The sequence below is a fragment of the Cottoperca gobio genome, chromosome 17 (genome assembly GCF_900634415.1).
Source record: "Cottoperca gobio chromosome 17, fCotGob3.1, whole genome shotgun sequence".
Lineage (NCBI taxonomy): Eukaryota > Metazoa > Chordata > Actinopteri > Perciformes > Bovichtidae > Cottoperca > Cottoperca gobio.
Window position 1 is genome coordinate 20927487 of NC_041371.1, and position 20632 is coordinate 20948118.

The 20632-nt window shown below is 40.4% G+C and overlaps 1 protein-coding gene across 1 annotated transcript; it reads right to left on the bottom strand.

Annotated features, from left to right (window-relative positions):
* Positions 1-1506: 1506 nt before the first annotated feature.
* On the bottom strand, positions 1507-8998 carry LOC115023013 (neuromedin-U receptor 1-like). Its single transcript, XM_029454152.1, has 4 exons — positions 8863-8998; positions 7239-7963; positions 5883-6107; positions 1507-5089 (listed from the first exon to the last, which is right to left on the bottom strand). Exons 2-4 carry the CDS (start codon positions 7924-7926, stop codon positions 4779-4781), a joined length of 1224 nt encoding a protein of 407 aa, XP_029310012.1. The 5' UTR covers positions 7927-7963; positions 8863-8998; the 3' UTR covers positions 1507-4778.
* Between the last annotated feature and the right edge of the window lie 11634 nt (positions 8999-20632).

Genomic DNA, 20632 nt, shown 5'->3' on the forward strand with positions numbered 1-20632 from the left:
AAAAGAATCATCAAAGTATACCAAATTTCATAGAAATCCATCTAATAGTTGTGGTGATATTTCACTAAGAACCATAGGTTAAAACTATAGGAAAAGTCTGGGGATCAACAAAGGATTCAACCTCTGGGGACCATGACCATCTGTTGAAAATAGCAATTTATCTAAGAGCTTATGAAATATAGATGTCTCTCGACCTTAAAGCGGTCGTCCTTAGAGCCATGCCACTAGCGTGGATGAAAACACTTAGCACTGGGATATTGGATTATGTGAGCCGTGACTTTCTCCTGCTCTCCTTGGGAGTTTCTCCCTCTTGACTTTGCAGGTCTGTGAGTAATTTCAGCACAAGAGCGTCAGACTTAAACACAAAAGGAAAATGCAATCACAGTAGAACTCCTGTGTCCTGGGGTTTACCTGTCCTTCGTGAAATAGCTTGCGTATATAAATTGAGTAGAGAGCTAATCTCACCCACTAAGACTGGTATAACAAGGATACAATGAAAACAGTAAAGCGGTGCCAGAGTTTAATCAATGTGCTGTTGATATCCCTTTCCCTTTTATCTACCGATATTTACAGTCTCCAAATTACTTTTTGCTCACACTGACATTCGCTGTAGTCTTGTAGGTACATTGTTCTGCAAATATTTGAACTTATTGTACCATGTTCGCAGCTGAAAAATACCGTAGCTCAACCTTGACTCATTCTAATACTGGTCTGAAAAAGCAATTTACAGGAAGGAGGGAGAGAAAATGGCGTTATGCACACTATCATTCACTGGCCAGAGTTATTTATAGAAAATTCGCTTCTCACAGTTAAGGCCACGGTTGCCCTCGAATCTGTGGTCATGCATTAGAAGCCTATTCAGGCTTTGTTTGCAGAACAATTCATAATTCATAATGCATCCATTCATTCTGAGGTGAAAGCGTGCACTATGGACCAGGCCGATGAATGGTACACCCTGAGTTGAGTTTTCTAATTAACCTTACTTGCATGTCTTTTAAACTGTAAGACGACACACACACACACACACACACGCACACACACACACACACACACACACACACACACACACACACACACACACACACACACACACACACACACACACACACACACACTTTCTACATTGAATATAGATTAATAATAAAACTTTATGTTCAATGGATTATCACTGTCAGACGTCATGCGTTCGGTCGTGTGTGTGTTTGCATGCGTTTGTGTGCGTCTTATCTGTCCGTGGCTAATCTCACACACTACTGGATGCATTAGCATAACAATTTTTGTGCTCATTTATGGCTGTATGCTCAAGGACCTCTTGTGGTTGCAGTGATTCACAATTTTTGAAAAAACTATTTTATACCTGCAAACAATGTTTCATGCAATCCATCAAATCGTTGCAATACTATGCATGCAATCAAATTCATACCTTAAACTTCAAAGTTGTATTTGCTTCATCCCACTGCTGAATGTTGGGCTTGGGGTGTTCATATCATGAACAGTCTCACAGCATCTTTTTTTTAAAAACTTTTTAATTATTGACTTATCTTCTCGATACATGTACTTTAGTTAAAGATACAAACTCATTTTGTCGTACAATTTAAATAAAACACGACAAAGTACAAGCCATAACGTAAGCATTATTTATAAATCCAAAATCAGTATTTTTTTGTGAGGGAAAAAACAAGGCAAATAAAAGGGAAACACAAAAGTATCATTATGATTGTTATTAATAATAAATAATAATAATGGTTAGTAAATAAGTAAGTAAAACATTGACTGAAATTCATTGAAATAATAATCAAAGTAAAGGGCAGTAAATAATACTATGATAAAAATGGACAAGGAACTGAGAACATCAACATGGAAATACACGGACCACTACAATTTTATTTTATATAGTTGTAGTCTGCTGTCTTTTTCCTCGACTGCTATTCTTGCTAGAAAGGTCTTTCGATCTCCAATCAGAATATTAATGTCAGTCCCCATCCTCACCCTCATCTCATTATGAAAAACCTCTCATTGTCCTCTCTGCAATTAATCATTTCTCCTCCTCCATATCCTTCTAGTCTCTGATACATAACCTTCTGTCCTTGTGCTTGTTAAAATTATCATTTTGACATTAGAATATTGTAAGAGTGCTGTAACCCTTCCATTCCCTATCATCTGCTGCTTTAACAGAGGTGGTCTAATAAGTTTACCGTTGTGTTATGTTTTTGACATGTCAGGGTGATGCATATAAATTATAATTTTCCATGTAGGTTTAGTTTGAACAGATAAAAATGTGAAGTCAAAAAACGTTCTTGCATGCATCTTCAACACGTCTGTAAATGGAAGTCAAAATGAACCCCATGATAATCCTCATTTTTGTAGATTTGTGCTTTCATTTCACAGTGCCCACGCTCTGCTCATAGAATATTCATATTGTCAAAAAATAATAACGGCGCTCTTCAATGAATACCTTTTACTTATAAACAAGTCTATTTGCGGAGCTGGTGGGTAAACAGTGTATTCTGTTATGGAAGTTGCGGGTATATTTCTGTTTATTAGCGTTGGTGTGGCACACTCATTACACGTCATTACAACAGTATCCATCAGCTCATCTCTGTCCTCCTATTGACCCAGTGACATCATCTTTCCCCTCAACCCTCAGAATTATCATTATCATTGATTCTGAGTTAAACCTGTATTAAGAAAGGCACATATTACCAGCAGCACCGATGTTCAAAAGAAGGTTATTTTATCATATATCCTATTTCAAGAGTACAAACTGAGAAACCTCCTGTGCATTAATAAAATAGATAAATATCTACATGTCCTACATACAGGTGTTGTTTTTGATACAATTTTCAAAACTGTAAAGCAATTAATTCAACATACGAAGCAACAATAACACTTACATGTTTCACTATCAGGAAAGCAATAGATGCAGGTGATCCTTTAAACCTGGCTGTAACCATTTCTAAAGCTTTAAACAACATGTAGTATTAGTAATATTATACATTGTATAAGTAAGTACATTATCAAGTAAATATGTGTGGAAATGCTTGTAAGGCACATGATTACTCAGCTTCACCACGGGTTATAAATACAATTACATGATGTTCATTCCGCTGCTTCACTTCACTTTTCACCCCTACAAATGTTTTTTTAAACAGGAGCCATTCTTTGCTGTAGAAGCGTGATAATGAGCCAGCCTGAAAATGTTATTGTTCATATTATACACAATAAATGCATTCATCATCCACCTGTGAGTTATACACATTCAGGCACAGGGACAATATGCAAACATCACACAGAAAGGATTTTAATCCTGGACCTTCTTGCTGTGAGGCATCAGTGCTAACCACTGCACCACCATACTCAAATAGAACTGTTTACATTCGAGACAGTCGATGGGTTATATTTCCCATGCATAACAATGCTGTTGTATCATTTATATGATAATTTCATTGTTCACCGGAACATTGACGTCAAGAGAGGTCGGTGTTTCTCCATCTCATCATTTTTTCACTTTCAGTTTAATTGGATTCTAAATTCTGCTAGACTGAGAATATAGTTGACTAAGTTAACGTGTATTTGCTTTTCATAGGTTTTTCTGCTGAAACTGTTCTTTGTTTAATGCTAGTCTTGATAGCTGTTGAGTGAGTTTCAATTTCCAGCCATCAGTCAGGGCCATCTGGGTGACTGATAGCAGTGTGTGGCTAACACAGCTGAAGTTAGATAAATACACTCTGTAGAGATACCAGTTTCAGTGCATCTGAATCTAGGAGGATCTTCTGCTCGTGAGAATATTATTTACTAAGTTTACTAAGTGTATTTGCTTGTAATAGCCACCCAAGTTATCAAGTCTGAAATTTAAGGAAACAGCATTTGTTTGGAGTGGCAGCTCCAGCGGCAGCTTCAGTGGTCGATGACTCAGAAAACCAAAGACAAAGCAGTCCCTCTCATACCCAACACCTCGTCACAGAGGGCCTGCGGAACTGCCGGTCAGCTACTCGCAAGACGGAGTTCATCTCTACAGACTGAAGAACTACTGAAGTGTGTGCTTATTCTTTCTGAAGTGCATCTCTTGAGGCTTGTCACGTAGCCTTTGGTCATATGGTTCATCTGTTCATCTTTGTGTGACATTCCATTTGAAGACCTTTCTCATATGAAGGTCTATCTATCGTGGCATACTTATATGTACAGATGGGTGACAAATTAAATGAAAAATCAACAAAGTGTCTTATAAGGTGCTTTTATAAAGCGGTGCTATTAAGAGGCTAAAATGATCACCCCTGCTCCCAGTGCAACAGACAGTTGCGTCGGCAACCCATCCAACCCGTCTTGAAACACAGACTTGGCTTAAGAAGATTCATTTTCAAAATAGCAGGATATGTGGAAATTAATTTGAGCCTATTTTAGTACAATTTAAATTGTGCTTTGAGGGTATTATTTTCACAGGACACGGAGAGATTTAAAGTTCTACAGCTTTTCTCGTCAAAACGGATAATTACCTGATAACAGAAACCCTGCCTCCAGATCAGCTTCAACGATCTTGGCATACATGGAGATTCTTTAAGTCTCTGAGCTCTACCAGAAGATATTCCCTCAGTTGGTATGTTAGTGATGGTGGTTGCTAGTTGGAATGAGATCTAGCAAGTGTGCTGTGTAGGTCAAAGGATACGATCCATACCTTTTTCAGCCTCATCAAACCATTCAATCCCCCCTCGTTCCCTGTAGGCCTAGATTAATTTTTCACCCATCCATATATAATGTTCTTGGACTTCCTTTGTCCCAGACTAAGTACATTTCATACTGTTGGACATTTTCTCGCTCAAGATGCTGCGTTGGGTTGTCTGTAAACTGGAGCGTGTTTGCCAGCTGCTAGAATAACAAGTATGGTGACTGAACATTTCTCTGAACCTGGTGGACATGAGGTTGTAGATGATGGGGTTGATGGCAGAGCTCAGGTAGAAGCATACTCCAGAGACGATATGGACGAGCTCGAAGACCTGGAGGTGCAGATCGGACGAGAAGTCAATGTAGCTCCACATCAAGCGGTCCACATGGAAGGGAGCCCAGCAAAGGCCAAACACAACCACCAGCACACCTGGAAAGGCCAGATGGACAGTTTAGGTGAATGATGACAGGCAAACGGAAGCACACACACACACACACACACACACATATTGTATACCACGTGATATTCCTGGGCCATAGACTGTATAAAAGAAGAAGACCTAGCCACCATTACCTCATGCATTAGTTAGGCATTTTGACTGCCGCCATCTTAGTTTTTTGGAGCTGGAAGTGACCGTATTTGAAGGAAAGGGTTGGAGCTGGAGAGGAGCGAGGCCATTAGCATAGCAAATGCTAGGTTACCAACTTACCCTAGCGATAGCTAGCTAGCTTTGTTAGCTAGCTAGCTTTGTTAGCTAGGTGCATCCGTAATTCATGTTAACTTTGATATTATTTGGGATGCTAATTTTGGCTAACAAAAAAAATGCTTAAAACAAAAAAAAACATGTCAATCACCACAGTCATCGTGTATTGAAGAAGACTTGAAACTAATGATTGAGACCATAAACTCATTATGAAAATGTTTACTGAGGTAATAAATCAAGTGAGAAGTCGGGTCATTTTCTCATAGACTGGAGCCGCCCCTGAATGCAGGTTTAAGGCACAAGTGACTTGGGACATGTCTACAATCATGATGTCAATCAAATCACTAGCCTGTGACAGACAGCAAGTTGACACAGAAGGCCATGTAAATAAAAATAGTAAAATGGAAATAGCCTTAAAAGAATAATAAATACATGTGGGAACAATGGGTGTAAACACTCATACACACAGAGACAGTCAATTGAGCAACTTCGAAATAACATGACTGAAATTTCACCCACACAGCATTTTGGTGACTTGCAGGTTGCGTTTGCTCAGTTTCTGCTTGTGGGAACTGGAGAGACTTTCCGATCCAAAGCTTGTCACCAAAGTCGTCATCCTCTCCCTGTGCAGCCACAAACCAATGATCAGGTAGAGAATGCTAATTATCAGCATGGGAAGCAGGAAGAAGGCCAACGTGGAAATCAGGATGATCAGGTTGTACATCCAGGTGGGCTTAGTTATATCTGAGGATGGAGATGTAACAAATAGAGTTGTCAGTCAGATGAAGAACCCAGGAGTGCCATAGGTATAATAGCTTCATACACCACTGCGAAACCTCTTAGCCCTTTTAAGCTAACGCTAGCCGAATGGCTCTAGGGCAGGGGTGTCAAACTCATTTTAGTTCAGGGGCCACATACAGCACAGTTTGATCTCAAGTGGGCCGGACCAGTAAAATCACAGCATAATAAACTATTAATAACGACAATTCACAACTTTTCCCTTCAATTTAGTGCAAAAAAGTACAAGTACATTCGGAAAATGTTCAAATTTCAAAACATTACGAACAACCTGAAATTTCTTAAGAAAAGTCATCCCACGGGCCGGATTGGACCCTCTGACGGGCCGCATGTTTTACACCCCTGCTCTAGGGATTGCAATGTTGGCTGGTCCACCAGACTGAAATACCTGAACAACTATTAGATGGATTGTTGTAACATTTTGCAAAGACTTTCGTCCACTCCAAAGGTGAATCATACTGATTTACGGTAATCAACTGACTTTTCTTTAGCTGGCTGACATTTTAGTTTTTAACTGCTGGATGAATGGAACAGATATTCATGGTGCCTCGAGGATAAATCCTTATGACCAGTAGGTTTTAAGTTTCACTTAACCAGTGAAATATCTCAACATGTTTTTGATGTATTAGTATAAAATGTGTTTAAAACATGCATGATTCCCAAACAATGTACCTTAATGTGATGTCTGGACATCGATTGGATGAAGTGATATGACATTTTGTACAGATATCTATGTCCTTCTCAGGATGGATAGTAAGGACTTAAGGGATCCTCTGACTTTTTATATACATAGCACAATCATCAGTTCAAAACTTTATTTGTCCAATACTTGTGTTTATGAACCAATAGCCTCAGCTGTAGGCCTACTTTGTGCAATTAGCAATTGTTAGCATGCTAACGCAAAACTGAGATGGTAAACATAGTAAATATTATACCTGCTTAACATCAACATGTTAGCATTGTCACTGTGAGCATTTTAACATGCTGATGTAGCCCTTAGCCTCACAACGCTGCTAACATTGCTCTGTAAAAATAGCTACATTTAAATCTAAATTAAAAATATATAGGCCTACGTACGGCAGATAGCAGATCGCGGAAACTGTCGTCCAAACCATGGAGGCAGCACTATAATCCCATGCAGGCTAGTGTTCGGCACAGCACACAGCATGGACAGCACCCACAGCATGAAGATGACCCTCTTGACGTGAGCATGTGTGGTCACGTGTTTGACCTTGAGGGGGTGAACCACCGCCACGTAGCGCTCCACGCTGAGCGCTGTGACATTAAGGATGGAGGCAAAGCAGACGGTCTCAAATAGGAAGGTTTTGAAGTAGCAACCCCCCTCCCCGAGCAGGAAGGGGTAGTTTTGCCACATATCGTAGAGCTCTAATGGCATGCCCAGCAGCAGCACCAGCAGGTCAGACGCCGCCAGGCTCAGCAGGTAGTAGTTGGTGGGTGTCTGCATCACCCTGTTGCGCAAAATGACAGTGCAGGTCAGAGAATTGCCAAGTACGCCCACCAGGAAGATTGTGAGGTAAGCGACACAGACGGGAAGGAACACAGGGGACCTCGAGGGCCCCAGGTTCCTGGACAGGTACTCCTCCTCGCTCAAGCACATGTTATACAGATCCTGTGCAGTAGCGTTAGCCAACACCCAAGAGATGTTCATCCCACACACCACAGCAGCCTCAGGGCAACCCACATCACTGAAGACTGTGGCACCAGATGTGAAAGAAGCAGCGAGGGAGCAGTTCAGCTCCGGCATGTTGCCGATTTGGAGGAAGGTGAATTGGCTTCTAAACCTAATGGAATGAAGAGAATTTTAAAATGTCACTCAACTAATTTTATACATGATGTTCAGCTTACTCATCACAAACAGTACTACGCAGGCTGTGAAACATGTCTCCTGTGTTTATGGATGGAGCTTTTAATAGTTAAAAAAAGGGTTATTTTAGCTTGAGACTTTACAGAAAACCTGAGCTACAAACATGTGATGTAGAGTTCTAAAGATGTGGGCATTTCGCAGGCAAAGCAGGTGTTCTTTCAAAACTTGCAGTTTTGGACCTTGACCCATACTAGTGACTGAAAGTTAGAATATCTTTTTTAAATCTGTGTCTTGTGAGTCCATCATCTTTATTTAAGTGCTACACTAAATTAGGCTAATTGAATACTCTTTTAAACTACGAAGATATAGCATACAGATATATAAAAGCTAATAAAAATGAGACACAGTACAAGGGAAATATGATTTTTTTTCGCACTAATGTATTGCAAAATTGTTGCCAGCATATTTATAGCTTCCAGTTGTGACAACCTATCCTGGCTCTAATTATCAAGTTTTCATAATTTAGCTCTTGTCTATAGCTGCTAGTAGATCAACTATTATCATAAGTGGAAGCAACAGAGGAAAATCTATCCGTATAAATTATTATCACCATGGCAGCAACAACTTGTCATGTTCTCACAGACATGTAATTGTGCTGGAAAAAAATAAGCTTTCTATAATTGTATTGAATATCTTGTGAATGCTCTCTTCTCCCACAACACATGTTCTCAAAGATTAACAATGCTGCCACTCATAATGTTGTCTTAATGTTCAGCAGAATACACTCCAGATAGGCTTTTGTTTGGATCCCACACACAATATTCAGCAGAGTTTGTAAGATAAGTTCATATCATGAACCAAAAAATAAAAACTCACCTGCAGTTTGTGGGCTCCTTGAGGATGTGAGATGAAAACGATTTGAAGAAATATGAGAAGATGTGTAATCACCATATTTCTCTGCATCCTGGACGTAGTTTTTCTGGCACTGGCATTTCATTAATCTTTAATGCTTTTGTGCTTCAGTGCGTCACAGTTGCTTCCACTTCCCGTATTTAAGCGCTGGTGCTCACCCGCCCCCCCTCTCTCTGTCTCTCTTTCTCTCTTTCTCTCTGTCTGTCTGTCTGCCTGTCTCTCTCTCTCTCTCTCTCTCTCTCTCTCTCTCTCTCTCTCTCTCTCTCTCTCTCTCTCTCTGTCTCTTTCTCTCTGTCTTTCTCTCTCTTCTCTTCTCTTCTTCAACTTTAACACTTTTTCTCTTTCACTCTTTCAGACAAACACGTACACATATACACACACACACACACACACACACACACACACACACACACACACACACACACACACACACACACACACACACTTTCATTATCTTTTTATGTGAACCTGCATAGACTCTATACCTTGTCTCTATTCTATTACTTTTCCCATTGACAGAGCGCGTATTGCAGCGTATATGTAACAATGAAGGTTCAGATTGCTTTCAAGCCGGAACCTGTGACCTGAGAAAAAATTAAATATGCCCAGTAAAGTCAAAGACCTGAAATAACTGTGTTTTGTTGTTATTATTATATTTTAAAGCATAATTAGATCCAGCACAATTTAACATTTGCACAGTCTCATTACATTTTATTTCATCACATTTGCAGTTACTCGTTGCCAGAGAATGAAAATCTAGTTAACGATATTCTAATGTGTGAGCACTTTGAAGTGAGTCATGTTATTCAGTACCTTGTCTTCCTGCACTAATTATAGAGCATGTGAGTCACCAGGTGTGATATTGTGTTTAAACATTTGGAAGTAGGCTAATATTTCAATCAGATAATTATTTTCCGCACTGCATACCAAAAGCCCAATTGTTAAGAAAGACCCTCTTATATTCATGCATGTGCACAGAGGAGAGCTGAGGAAATATTTGAAATGCTGGGAATTGCTCAACTAATAGATAAGCCCTATGTGAAACATCCTACGCAGTGCATTTACAGACGAGCAATAGAATAATAACAGAATAAATCAGAACAGAATTTCTGTCAGATGGCAGAAAATTCACAGTTTTGGTCTGCTGCACACGCCTGTATTATTGCGTCTTGTACCCCCACCTCCCCATTTCTCTGCGCCCTCAGTGGTGTCTAACTCAATCACAGCTGTAAAGTCCCAATGCAGGGCTCCAGTGCTTCCCTCATTGGTCTCTCCATCTAGTCCAGCATTAATTGGGCTTGTCAGACTGAATAGGACAAAAAGGGACCCCCCTCAACATCCTCCATCCAGAAGCCGCCATAGATAACTCGATAAATACATTAATATGCCATTAAATGTACCAAAGAAAACAAAAACAAAAACAGAATCAATTATTTATTATATATTTATATTATAAATATATATATTTATAATATAAATATATAATAAATAATTGATTCTGTTTTAATTTGTTACTTTATTTATTTACTTAACTATTTTATTTATTTATTTCATGAATTTGGCAGCAAGATAATCGTCACAAATGAACACCATGTTTATGATTTCTGAGGCTTACATTTAATCAGCAGAAGTAAAAAGCTATAAACTCCACCACTAAGCTAAAGGAGGACTAGTGTTTGGCGTGATGTCGTAGTCTCCAGCCACTTGTTAGCAACCGCCTTTTTTCAGTAGTTGGGTATTTACTGACGTATTTTATGCCGAGGAACAGTTCATTAAAATCTCTTGTGTTAACCACTTCCTTTGGGTGGTATCTAACCATGAAGAATTGCAGATAGTTTTGTAGATGATTTTATTTGTCTTTCAGTTTGTCTTTCCAGCAACTGTGTCCCTGTTACTCCTGAACTACCTCTATTGGAGAAGGAGTCATTGGTCAATGCCACAAAAACCAAATTCCATTTGCTTCCATTTGAATGGAGTTGAGACCAAATTCTCAGCGTCAGATAAATAAAATCCAGACTAAATCAATCTTCTTTGGTTGAACTGCTCATTGACATGAGTAGGCATTGCTTGGCCTTTAGGTTTAATCTGTGAAGCAAAAATGAACATCAGACTTGATGGGTGCATCCTTGCAGTGCCTGTAGTGGCCTCTTTTTTCAACTTATTTTGGCAAGTGTCCACATTATCTCTGCGAACATCAGGAGGGGGAGCAATGTGGGCCATCTTTTTCACTCCGGGGCTTTCTACTCTTGCTCCATGGATGGTCTGCCTCTTTTCAGCGTATTAATTGGGATGCGAGAGGTTGCCAGCTGTGCATAGAAGTGCCACCTGCTCAGAAATTCTTTTTCACAGATCTCCAGGGTTTTACAGTCCCGCTTTAATTGAAGCCAAGAATTGACCACTCCAAGGATAGTGCCAAAAAAAGTACAAATACCTGTGTGTGGTCCTTATGTGACTTGTACTTGGCTGTAAAGGAATCAAGCAAATCCTACCCATGAATCGGTTGCACTTCTTCACAAAGGATGGTGTGCCTACTCCAATGTAAGACTTGGTGGTTTGTCCCACCGAGCAATCTTGTCGAATGGATGTGAACCATTAAAAGTTGAGAGAAGAGAAACTTTCCAGTTATCATGCCACCTTACAGCAAACTTTACAGAAGTTCCGACTTAACTCTTATATAGTGATATATATTGATCTAAAACCCTGTCTAACAATTAATGTTCCCGTTCACATATTGCAACGGCAACCCGCAGAGAATATCAGCTACAGTAGCATGGAACATAATGATATGGGGCATTAAATATGATGAATTTACTGTTTATCAGACCACAAATAAGAATTAGCAAGGTAATGTCTTACTCCGTTCTCCAACAGGAGAAGTATTCTCAGCGACCGGGAGCTCTGACCTTCAATTACCGGCTGTACTCGAATTCGGCCAGCCTAAACCCTAGCACCGGGGGTCACAGCGATGTTCTAACCAGTGTAACGGCAACATACATTTTCCTAGAGGGAAGAGGGCCAATTCAGGATCGGCTTTGAATCCTTTCAAATCCAAAATTCACTCCATGTGTGAATAACTGTTAACTGAAGGTCTGTCTCCCGGAGCTGCCGCACGCACAAAGTAGTCCCCCAGCGGCGGGGAGGAAGAATGGAAAACATGAGTCGTTGTCTCGTTTCCTGCCAAATTGGATTTAATCCAATAAAAAAGTAAACGTACACAGACTGTAACCTCTTCACATTCTGTTGATATTTTGTTTTTGTTTTTTTAAACTGGCCCTATCAGTGTTTTGGTTTATTTTTTATTTTTATTGTTTAATGAAATCTTAAGTAAAGAGGTAAAAATGAAACACCAAAGTATGGTTTCCATTTTGTACTTTTGTCATTTGCAAGTGCCTTCAAGTGTTAATTGTAAAAATATAATGAATAAATGTTATTGCCCCTTTTAAACGGTGAACTCTGTCCAAGATGAACAAAGTGAGCAGTGTGGCTCGTGTGCAATGCACAGCTCCTGCAGGCTCCCCTGTTCGTCTGGTGCATATTCATGAGTCCACCTCTCTTCTCCAAGCACCACAATTAATCTATAATATGTCCATAGTTTATTAGTGCCACTGAATTATTTCATTATAGGAGTAACTAATTGTGTGCTATTCCCCAAATGAGATAATTGTATCCTTGTTGTATTAAACCCCTAAAAAAACAATTGCTTTAAAACTGTGGCCTTCATATGAACTCACAGGCTGCATTCTCCTCACAAAATAACAAGAAGCATCATTTAGTTACTGACATCTTTTAATGCAGGGTCTGTATTTATGCTTGGCAGCAGGTTACTTAGACGCTGGAATGTTTACAGCCTGGAATGCATCTACTTTCAAACACATCTGACATTTAAGAGCACTCTCAGTGTTTCCAATTGCATCTTTAACATACATTTACATGTGTCTGTGTGCTGAGTATTTAATGAGTCAATCTATTAAAAGGTCCAGTGGAGATATCCCCCCCCCCCTTCCCATGAGTGAGTCTGCCCAGTAGGCGCAGCACGCCTCGCTCGCAGTGTCCATTGGGGACAGAGACACAGCTGGAGTGTGTCCTGCGTCACACTGCGACCCGCAGCAGTGTCTCTGCTGGATGTACCTGGAGAAAGCTTCTTCCATACTCAGATAATAAAACAGCTTTCTGATCGTCACTGCTTCTTCAGGGATGCTTTTACAGATTTGATTTGAGATGGTATGGATGTGAAAATGAACATTGAAAACAGTTCTTATAGGTCATAAAATGACTTTGCTATGGTCAAAGTTATTTATTTCAGCTGCTTAGTTAGTTGATTAAGAGATTAGTTGATCAACAGAAAATTACTGGGCCACAATTTTCGATAATCATTTGAATCATTTAAGTCGAGCAGAACTGACAGCTGCTCCAACGTGAGCTTTTCTCTGATGCCACTGACGTCAAAGACCTCAGGGCCTGCTGGCTTTATATTCCTCCAGGAGATCACAAATGTATTTTGTCCACAGATTATTTGGTGATTCATGAACTAGCGGCAGAACTTCTTCTATTTCATACGTAACTGTAAGCAAGTGTACAGATTGGTCCAATTAAAACTCTGGCGGCAGCGTTCTGCATGAGCTGAAGTTGTTTGACGAACTTTATAGATTAAATTACTTATTTAAAATATAATGAATTGCTAATAAAAATAATCACTAGTTGAAGCTCTCTGTCTGCAGTGCCCAGTGACAGTGTCTGGTTGGATATCGAGGATTTGTGGCATGAAAAAGGCTGCATCAGTAATTCTCAAGTGTTGTTACGTCAGTTAATATGTACATTAGAAGAAGATGAGAAGAACACTGAAGGCCAGGAGTACAGATAATGGAGATAAGTATGGTAGTTAATTATATGTTCCTTCCTTTCCTTCAGAGGTTTCTGAAGAGAAGTGCATCAGAACACAAGAAAATATGTGTGCCATTTAATAATTTGACTGTTACTAAGCATTGAAGGTTTTGTCTCACCACCACAAGCAATTGTAGTTTATTTTTGACTGTGGATGAGATCTTTATACATTGAAGGACCACGTAGGCTGCTTCTGTTTACAGAGAAGGTTCAATGACCCATTTATTTGTGTAAACCTTTCTAAACTTAATGACAAACACTATTTACAGTAACCAAGCTGAGAACAGCACCGCCATCTTGGTTTCTGTTAAACAACTACAACATTTCAACTCAAAGCGAGAACATGTGGTCTGTATCCGGGCAGAGCTTCACAAACCTTTTCAGTAATATACTCCCTTTGAACCTGACCAGCACAAAACTATTCTATTTTTAGTAGGAAATACAAGCCTACAAAAAGAGAAGTCAGCTGTATTGCTGTGATGTTTTAACTACAAATACATTTTCTGGATTTTCGTATGTCATTCGACAAAACTGGCTTCCCGGAACACGTGAACGTGAACGAGAACACGTGAACAACACGTGAACGTGAATACATTTACGTCGTGTTCACGTTCACGTTCACGTGTTCACGTGTTCACGTGTTCACGTGTTCATGTGTTCACGTTGTAACAGTTGTAACGATTGCACGATTGGTTTATGATTGGTTTATGATTGGTTTATGAAACTTACATTTACATATTTTAGTTAACACATGATCATTATTTCAGGAACTATGCATAACTGTTATTTTTTAATTAACATGTTAACACAATGTCACAATCCCCCCCCTGCAGTATTCCAAAGTGTCCCTAGGCGTACTCGCACTGCCTGAGCAACACTGCATTAGGGCAGCAGTTATACATTTTGAGTCATGCTGATAGAGTTCTTGTCTGACACTGTGCAACACTGCTGGAGTTCTTTATTCTCATGACTTATGTCTAGTTCATTTAGCAGAAAGATTTCAATGAAGCAAAGATACAGACATTCCTGTATGACAGTGAACAGGAAGGTTTCAGGATGAGCTAACGTGCAGGGTATAAGTAGCTGCAGCGCGGCATACTGGTGCAGGGTCTGTCCTCCGCTACAGCTCAAAACGCTGTAATCCATAATTATGTTTATCCTCTCTTTTGCAGAGGTTGTTAGACTTCCTGTCACTGCTGCTGACTTTAAGGAAAGGGCAGCTGTGACACTCTGTCGTACTACTGCATCTCCAAACTTGGGTATAGGCTTTTTTTAGATTCAGCTACAGTTTACAGAAGAGTGCGTAGCATGGGTGCCAGTGACATTGGCTCACTTACTTCAAACACTGTAGTCATTAAAGGACATTCTTCCAAGTAATAATAAATAATCTCCATGTGGGAAATAACAAGAAATGAAGAAGGATGGATGTATATAAATGGAGAGGCACCAAATCAAGTGGAAAATCAATGTGGAAGAAGTCAGCCTTGTCATGTTCAAAGTGTGAGCATGACGGCCTTTAAGAAGATGTGGCAGGTCATCACATGACTCAGCGTGCCTGCCAGAAATTATTCATTAGACAAACATTTCATTCTGTGGAATTCTTACATAAATGTGTTTATAGCATTGGCCTCTATATTGTTTTATACTTGCTCTGCCACACAACAAAGGCACACATTAGCCTTTTCTTCCAACAGGGCAGGCCTGGGTTCACTGCACGTATTGCAGCCATCACAATAATGTGACAGTTCTGTTTACAAGCCCACTTCTCATGGGGCACGGCACTGGAGGCTCTATCTTGAGCTTGTGGCCTACTTTGTACTAAAGGCAACAAAATCACACATTTTAACTCCGTCCATCATCTGGTTTTTCATTATTAAGCTGAGCTGAGTTCCCAGTGTCCTGGCTGTAGCTTCACATTTACCATTTAAAACTTCTCATCCAACTCTCTGCGAGAAAGCAAACAAAGGTTTTCACTAAAAATGTCAAAGTAATCTTTTACTTCTTAAATTTCTTTGTTTTGTATTTACTTATGTGTATTTTTTTGTTTGTATTTATTAATATATTCCTGTATTTTGAAGCCTACAGTGACAGACAACATACTTAATTTACTTTTAATTAGTTTTATGCTTAAAAACAGTCAAATTTAGTCAAAAGATTATTGGATTCATCCTTGAAAACCCCAATGCGTGTAATATTTGTAAACCCTAGGTCCCTCTTTATATCATGAGAAAAGCTGTTTGGAACTATGAAGGATGTTTGTATTTACAATAATGCTCATATGGCTCATTATGATACATTTAAATACATTGTAATATATATACTGTGACCTCTGCCAACTAAACTTCACGAAGAAAAAACAAACTTGTTTTACAACTAATTTTGACTTTTTTATTTTTAATGAGATTTTCCTAAACCTGTTTCATCATCTTATTCCAGGAACATTTTCTGCAGTTGCTCCTGTATTTGTTCTATCTTATTATGCGCATTGCATTGTGGGACAACAGTTTACATTAACAGCACACGGAAACACATATTTGTTATTTCATTTTCCCCATCAGAATGGCCTTCACTCTCAAAACCTGCTTCGAATAAGAAAGCAGTGTCGAGTTATTGCACTTCACCTTTGTGACACTAGGAGGCGCTCATGTTCCTTGTGTGAATGACTCTCCACTGAAAGCATGAAGAATCTACCTAGTGAAGCATCCAGCAGGTTGCATCATGATGTAATAATCCCTGCGTCCTCATGCCAGATAAAATCCCCAACCCAATTTTCAGTTTGTTTAACAGCCAGGCTTCTCCCTCTCCTCGCTCTGTGTCACCAGCCGCCATAGGATGAGGAGGAGAGGAGGACTTGGAGGGGGCAGACAGTCACAAGTGCTCATCATCATCACAGCTACCTTTAAATGTGGCCATGGAGTCATTTCTGCTTCATGTAAGTTATAGCAGCCTGCAATCCTCCCAGGGGTTTGGTCAGGCTAATCTGCTCAAACAGGAAATAAACCTTTTCTCAAGGCGTCTGACTCACACACTCACACACACACACACACACACACACACACACACACACACACACACACACACACACACATACACACACACACACACTCACACACACACACTCTCACACACACACACACACACACACACACACACACACACACACACATACACACACACACACACACACACACACACACACACACACACACACACACACACACACACACACACACACACACACACACACACACACACACACACTCACAGCTCACACGGCATCACCCTGACCTCATTATGAAAAGGTTTCACAGAGCCTTCAACCAACAGATTGACTCCTCTGCTTTTCCTCCGAGCTGAGGCCTGCGAGGTCGTGATCTGTAGGTCTCCAGGTAGTAATGTCTGTGTGATGCACAACTCCTACTGTTGCTGGAGGAAGTTAGAAGTCTTCATATTCAGGGGTAACCAAACTAAAACAAGTTTATAGAAAGCAGAACAGATGATTCTTTCTGGTTTGTGTTAACGAAAAGCAATAACAGAACAGAAAGTGTTGGAAAAACAAACAAACAACATTTCTTTTTTAGAGTCTCATACACATCAGCCACATAAGAAACACACAGTAGCTTACAACTGTTATTACATAACAGTACACAGAACAACCAGTGATGCACAGTATACTTACTCCAGGATTTACATACGATTTAGTTACATAACACGTCATGAGTTTTTAAAAACGATTCATTGGAAAGGATTAAACTATAACCAGCAGTCAATAAATGGGTTTGGGTGTCCACCAAACTCCTGAGGAAAATATTTGACTAAACCTTTTAGCCTCTATTAGCTCCTAGTTTTGGTTTTCCTCTCAGCTGCTGAACGTATTTAGCAGTTAAAGAGCCAGACCAAAATCAAATCCTTATGAATGATGTTGCTCCGTAAATGCTGGATGTTAAAATATGCAACTGTGCCCCAAGTGGCCAAGAAACCAATTGCAGGTTAGGGTACGTTTTGACGCTAACACTTTTATTTTGGTCAACTTTTAAACCACAATACTTTTACAAGTATCGTGTTTTATTATGTATGTCATATTGCTACGTTTACTTAATTAAAGGCTATGAAAATTTCTATCACTGAGGATAACCACCATGAACTGTAATGTAATGTAATGTAATGTAATGTATCTTTGTTGACTAAAAATGTGGCAACTATTATGAAAACCTAAACTGCATTTTTTGGTTTTGGTGGTTGTACTGGTTGTTTGTACCCTCATGAGCTCAGCCTGCGTGATCATTTCCGTGCTCGAGTAGGACATGTGGAGGATGCCGCTGCCTGACTCAAATCTTTTTTTTTTGCAGGTTGTGCAGGGTGAGTATATATTTTGTTAGAGTGTAGACCTTTAGCTGGAACGACCGCCAAACCTGGCTGGAACACAGGCGGAGCGCCAGACAGTTTTATTTTTTCACCCCAAATGTGAAATGTAAAAAGCAAAACAGTCTGACACCAATGACTCCACCTGTGTGGGGAGGTGGAGAAGCTGTGTGACAGTGCTGCCCCGGTCACTTGTCGAGGAATATCAGAGGTCAAAAGCCTTCAGGTTTTCTAGATACTGAAAATCAGCATGTGTTAATAATGGATGTAGAAAAAGATCTGGATGTCATGTTGCTCAACATCAGTGTATACACAGGAACGCAATCCGTGAATAAACAAAGTGATCTCACACACCTTTAATGACTTTCTGACCTGTTGTGGATGCAAAGAGTGAAAGCGAGGAAGGGTCCAGCTGTTCATTAAACCCCAGCGTTGAGCTCATATTTAAAACCACAACTATGTGTACAAGACAGAAGCGGCGGCGGAAGCAACATCTCTCCTCTCCGTCCTCTGCTATCTAATGTGTCTCAGTCCTGTTTGATCGTGTCCCTGCTCCATCTCAGCTGATGAAAAACAATTGTCTGTATTCATTTTCTGCCTCCACTATTCCCTCTTCCTATCCTCTGCCTCCTGTGGGGGCTCAGTTGGCTGCTCTGTAGGCTGATGAGGGACGTGAAAACTGAAAATTAGCAAACACGCCAAAGCCAGTAATTGTTAAATTGCAGCAAATGGACCCCATGTGACCCAGGCAAGTAAACTCAGCAATCAACAAAGCCTACCAAGACCCAGTTATCTAAATTCCAATAGTATGCTCAGTAATAGAAAAACACTGTAGAAATGCCATTTCAGATAGACCCCGATGTAATCCCCAAGCCCACTGGGGTCCATTTAATCAATGCCACAGACATGAGCATAGAGGAGGAACAGTCTGCAAATGGAAGTGGAGTTCTGAGTCAGCTCACAGGAGATTAAAAAGTAGAGGTGGATGAATAATGGAGGAGGAGAATGGTGGGAAAATTGCCGAATGTGGCGAATCATCAATAACGCCTCCTGTGAATAATTCTGAAAGAAAAAGACTTCTGCTGAAACTGTCTGTGCCCCCTGAAATGGAATTGTTCTTAATTAGTTTTTGCTGTGTATTGCCTCACTCTGCGGAGGAACACTCATTATTCCACAAGCAAGCTTCCACTCATCTCACCTTAGATTACCTGAAATGTCCAGCTGAAATCCCACATTATGCAAGCTTCTACACAATAAGTGACAGCTTTCCACTGATTAGCTGTGAAGTTTGGGAGTCAGAGGAAGTGCAGCCGGGGTTTGCTGGAGCTCTACACCCCCTGCCCGGGAGCTGTGGCTGACACTGACAGATTCATGAGAAGAGTCGACTCCGGAGCAGTTTTTTAGTGAGACAAACACGACGCGCTCACCAAACCAACACCCATTCATATTCAATCAATCAGCGGTGCACAGAACGCCACGTTGACAGCAGTTTGTGTGAAAAGCCCAGCAGTGCCCGCGCCCTGAAGCAGCAGCTAACAGCCAGCTCCCTGTCTGAACATAATCATGTATCATTACTTCTCCAATCAATGAAGCTAAGCGCCACTCCTTCACTGTTTCATGTCGTGTTTCAGCAGGGCTCGTGAGCTCTTTATTTTGGCCTTGTTAGCAAACAAGGAGCTCAGACAGGCAGACAATGACAGATATTCAAATATATGCAGAATTATGTGGAAATGTTTTGGGCAAAGTCTTCTCCTGACTGTTTTTCCCTCATTATCTGACAGTGTTGTCTTCATTAAGTTCGTCTCCCAGTGCTTGTTGACGGATACATTTTTGGTTTTCTCACACCAGCAGCCCTAAAGAAAAAGATGATCTATCTTTTGTTGTTGTGAATAGAGTGAATGTTGTTGCACTTTGTCTCTCTGTCCTATCCCTTAATCAAGGTTGTGTTCAAGTCCCCATAAGGAGCATGTACAGAGTGTGGACTGGTAGCTGGAGAGGTGCCAGTTTGCCTTGAGTTGATTAGCAAATAGAGTATCTTATCTTAGTGGTCATGTCTACCCTGGATTTGCGAAACTCTCCCGAGATGGTTGAGGTTAGACAATGACCTTGAAGGATTAAGGTTAGAGGAATGGAGGGTTGCCATCCAGACACTTATCTCATCTTATCACTGCCATTTTCCATCCAACCACATGATGCCCTCGGTCTTTCCTTCTTTCCCCATCACCTGACTGCCACATACACCTATTCCCACTTCCCTAATCAGCTTTGTTTCACACACTCCTGGCCAGTTTGTTGATGTTGATCTTGTCCTCTGCTTTGGCTTTCAACACTTCTGTTACCAGAAGCTGAACTTGAAGCCCGACCATCAGCCTGATTCACAGACTTTGATTGTCTTCCTAACCCTCCTGGATTTGTTTGCCTGGATGGACTGCCTTGCTGTTTTCGACCCTCGCCTTCTCATGATTGTGTCAACTCTTCTTCTATTTGTATC

Bases quoted from the DNA above. Each gene is read 5' to 3' on its own strand.
- LOC115023013 (XM_029454152.1), bottom strand. From the start codon at position 7,926: ATGCCGGAGCTGAACTGCTCCCTCGCTGCTTCTTTCACATCTGGTGCC. The intron at 6,108-7,238 runs GTACGTAGGCCT...CTCCATCCTCAG, and splicing joins TCCGCGATCTGCTATCTGCC to ATATAACTAAGCCCACCTGG. The intron at 5,090-5,882 runs GTGGGTGAAATT...TGGCCTTTCCAG, and splicing joins GCAAGTCACCAAAATGCTGT to GTGTGCTGGTGGTTGTGTTT.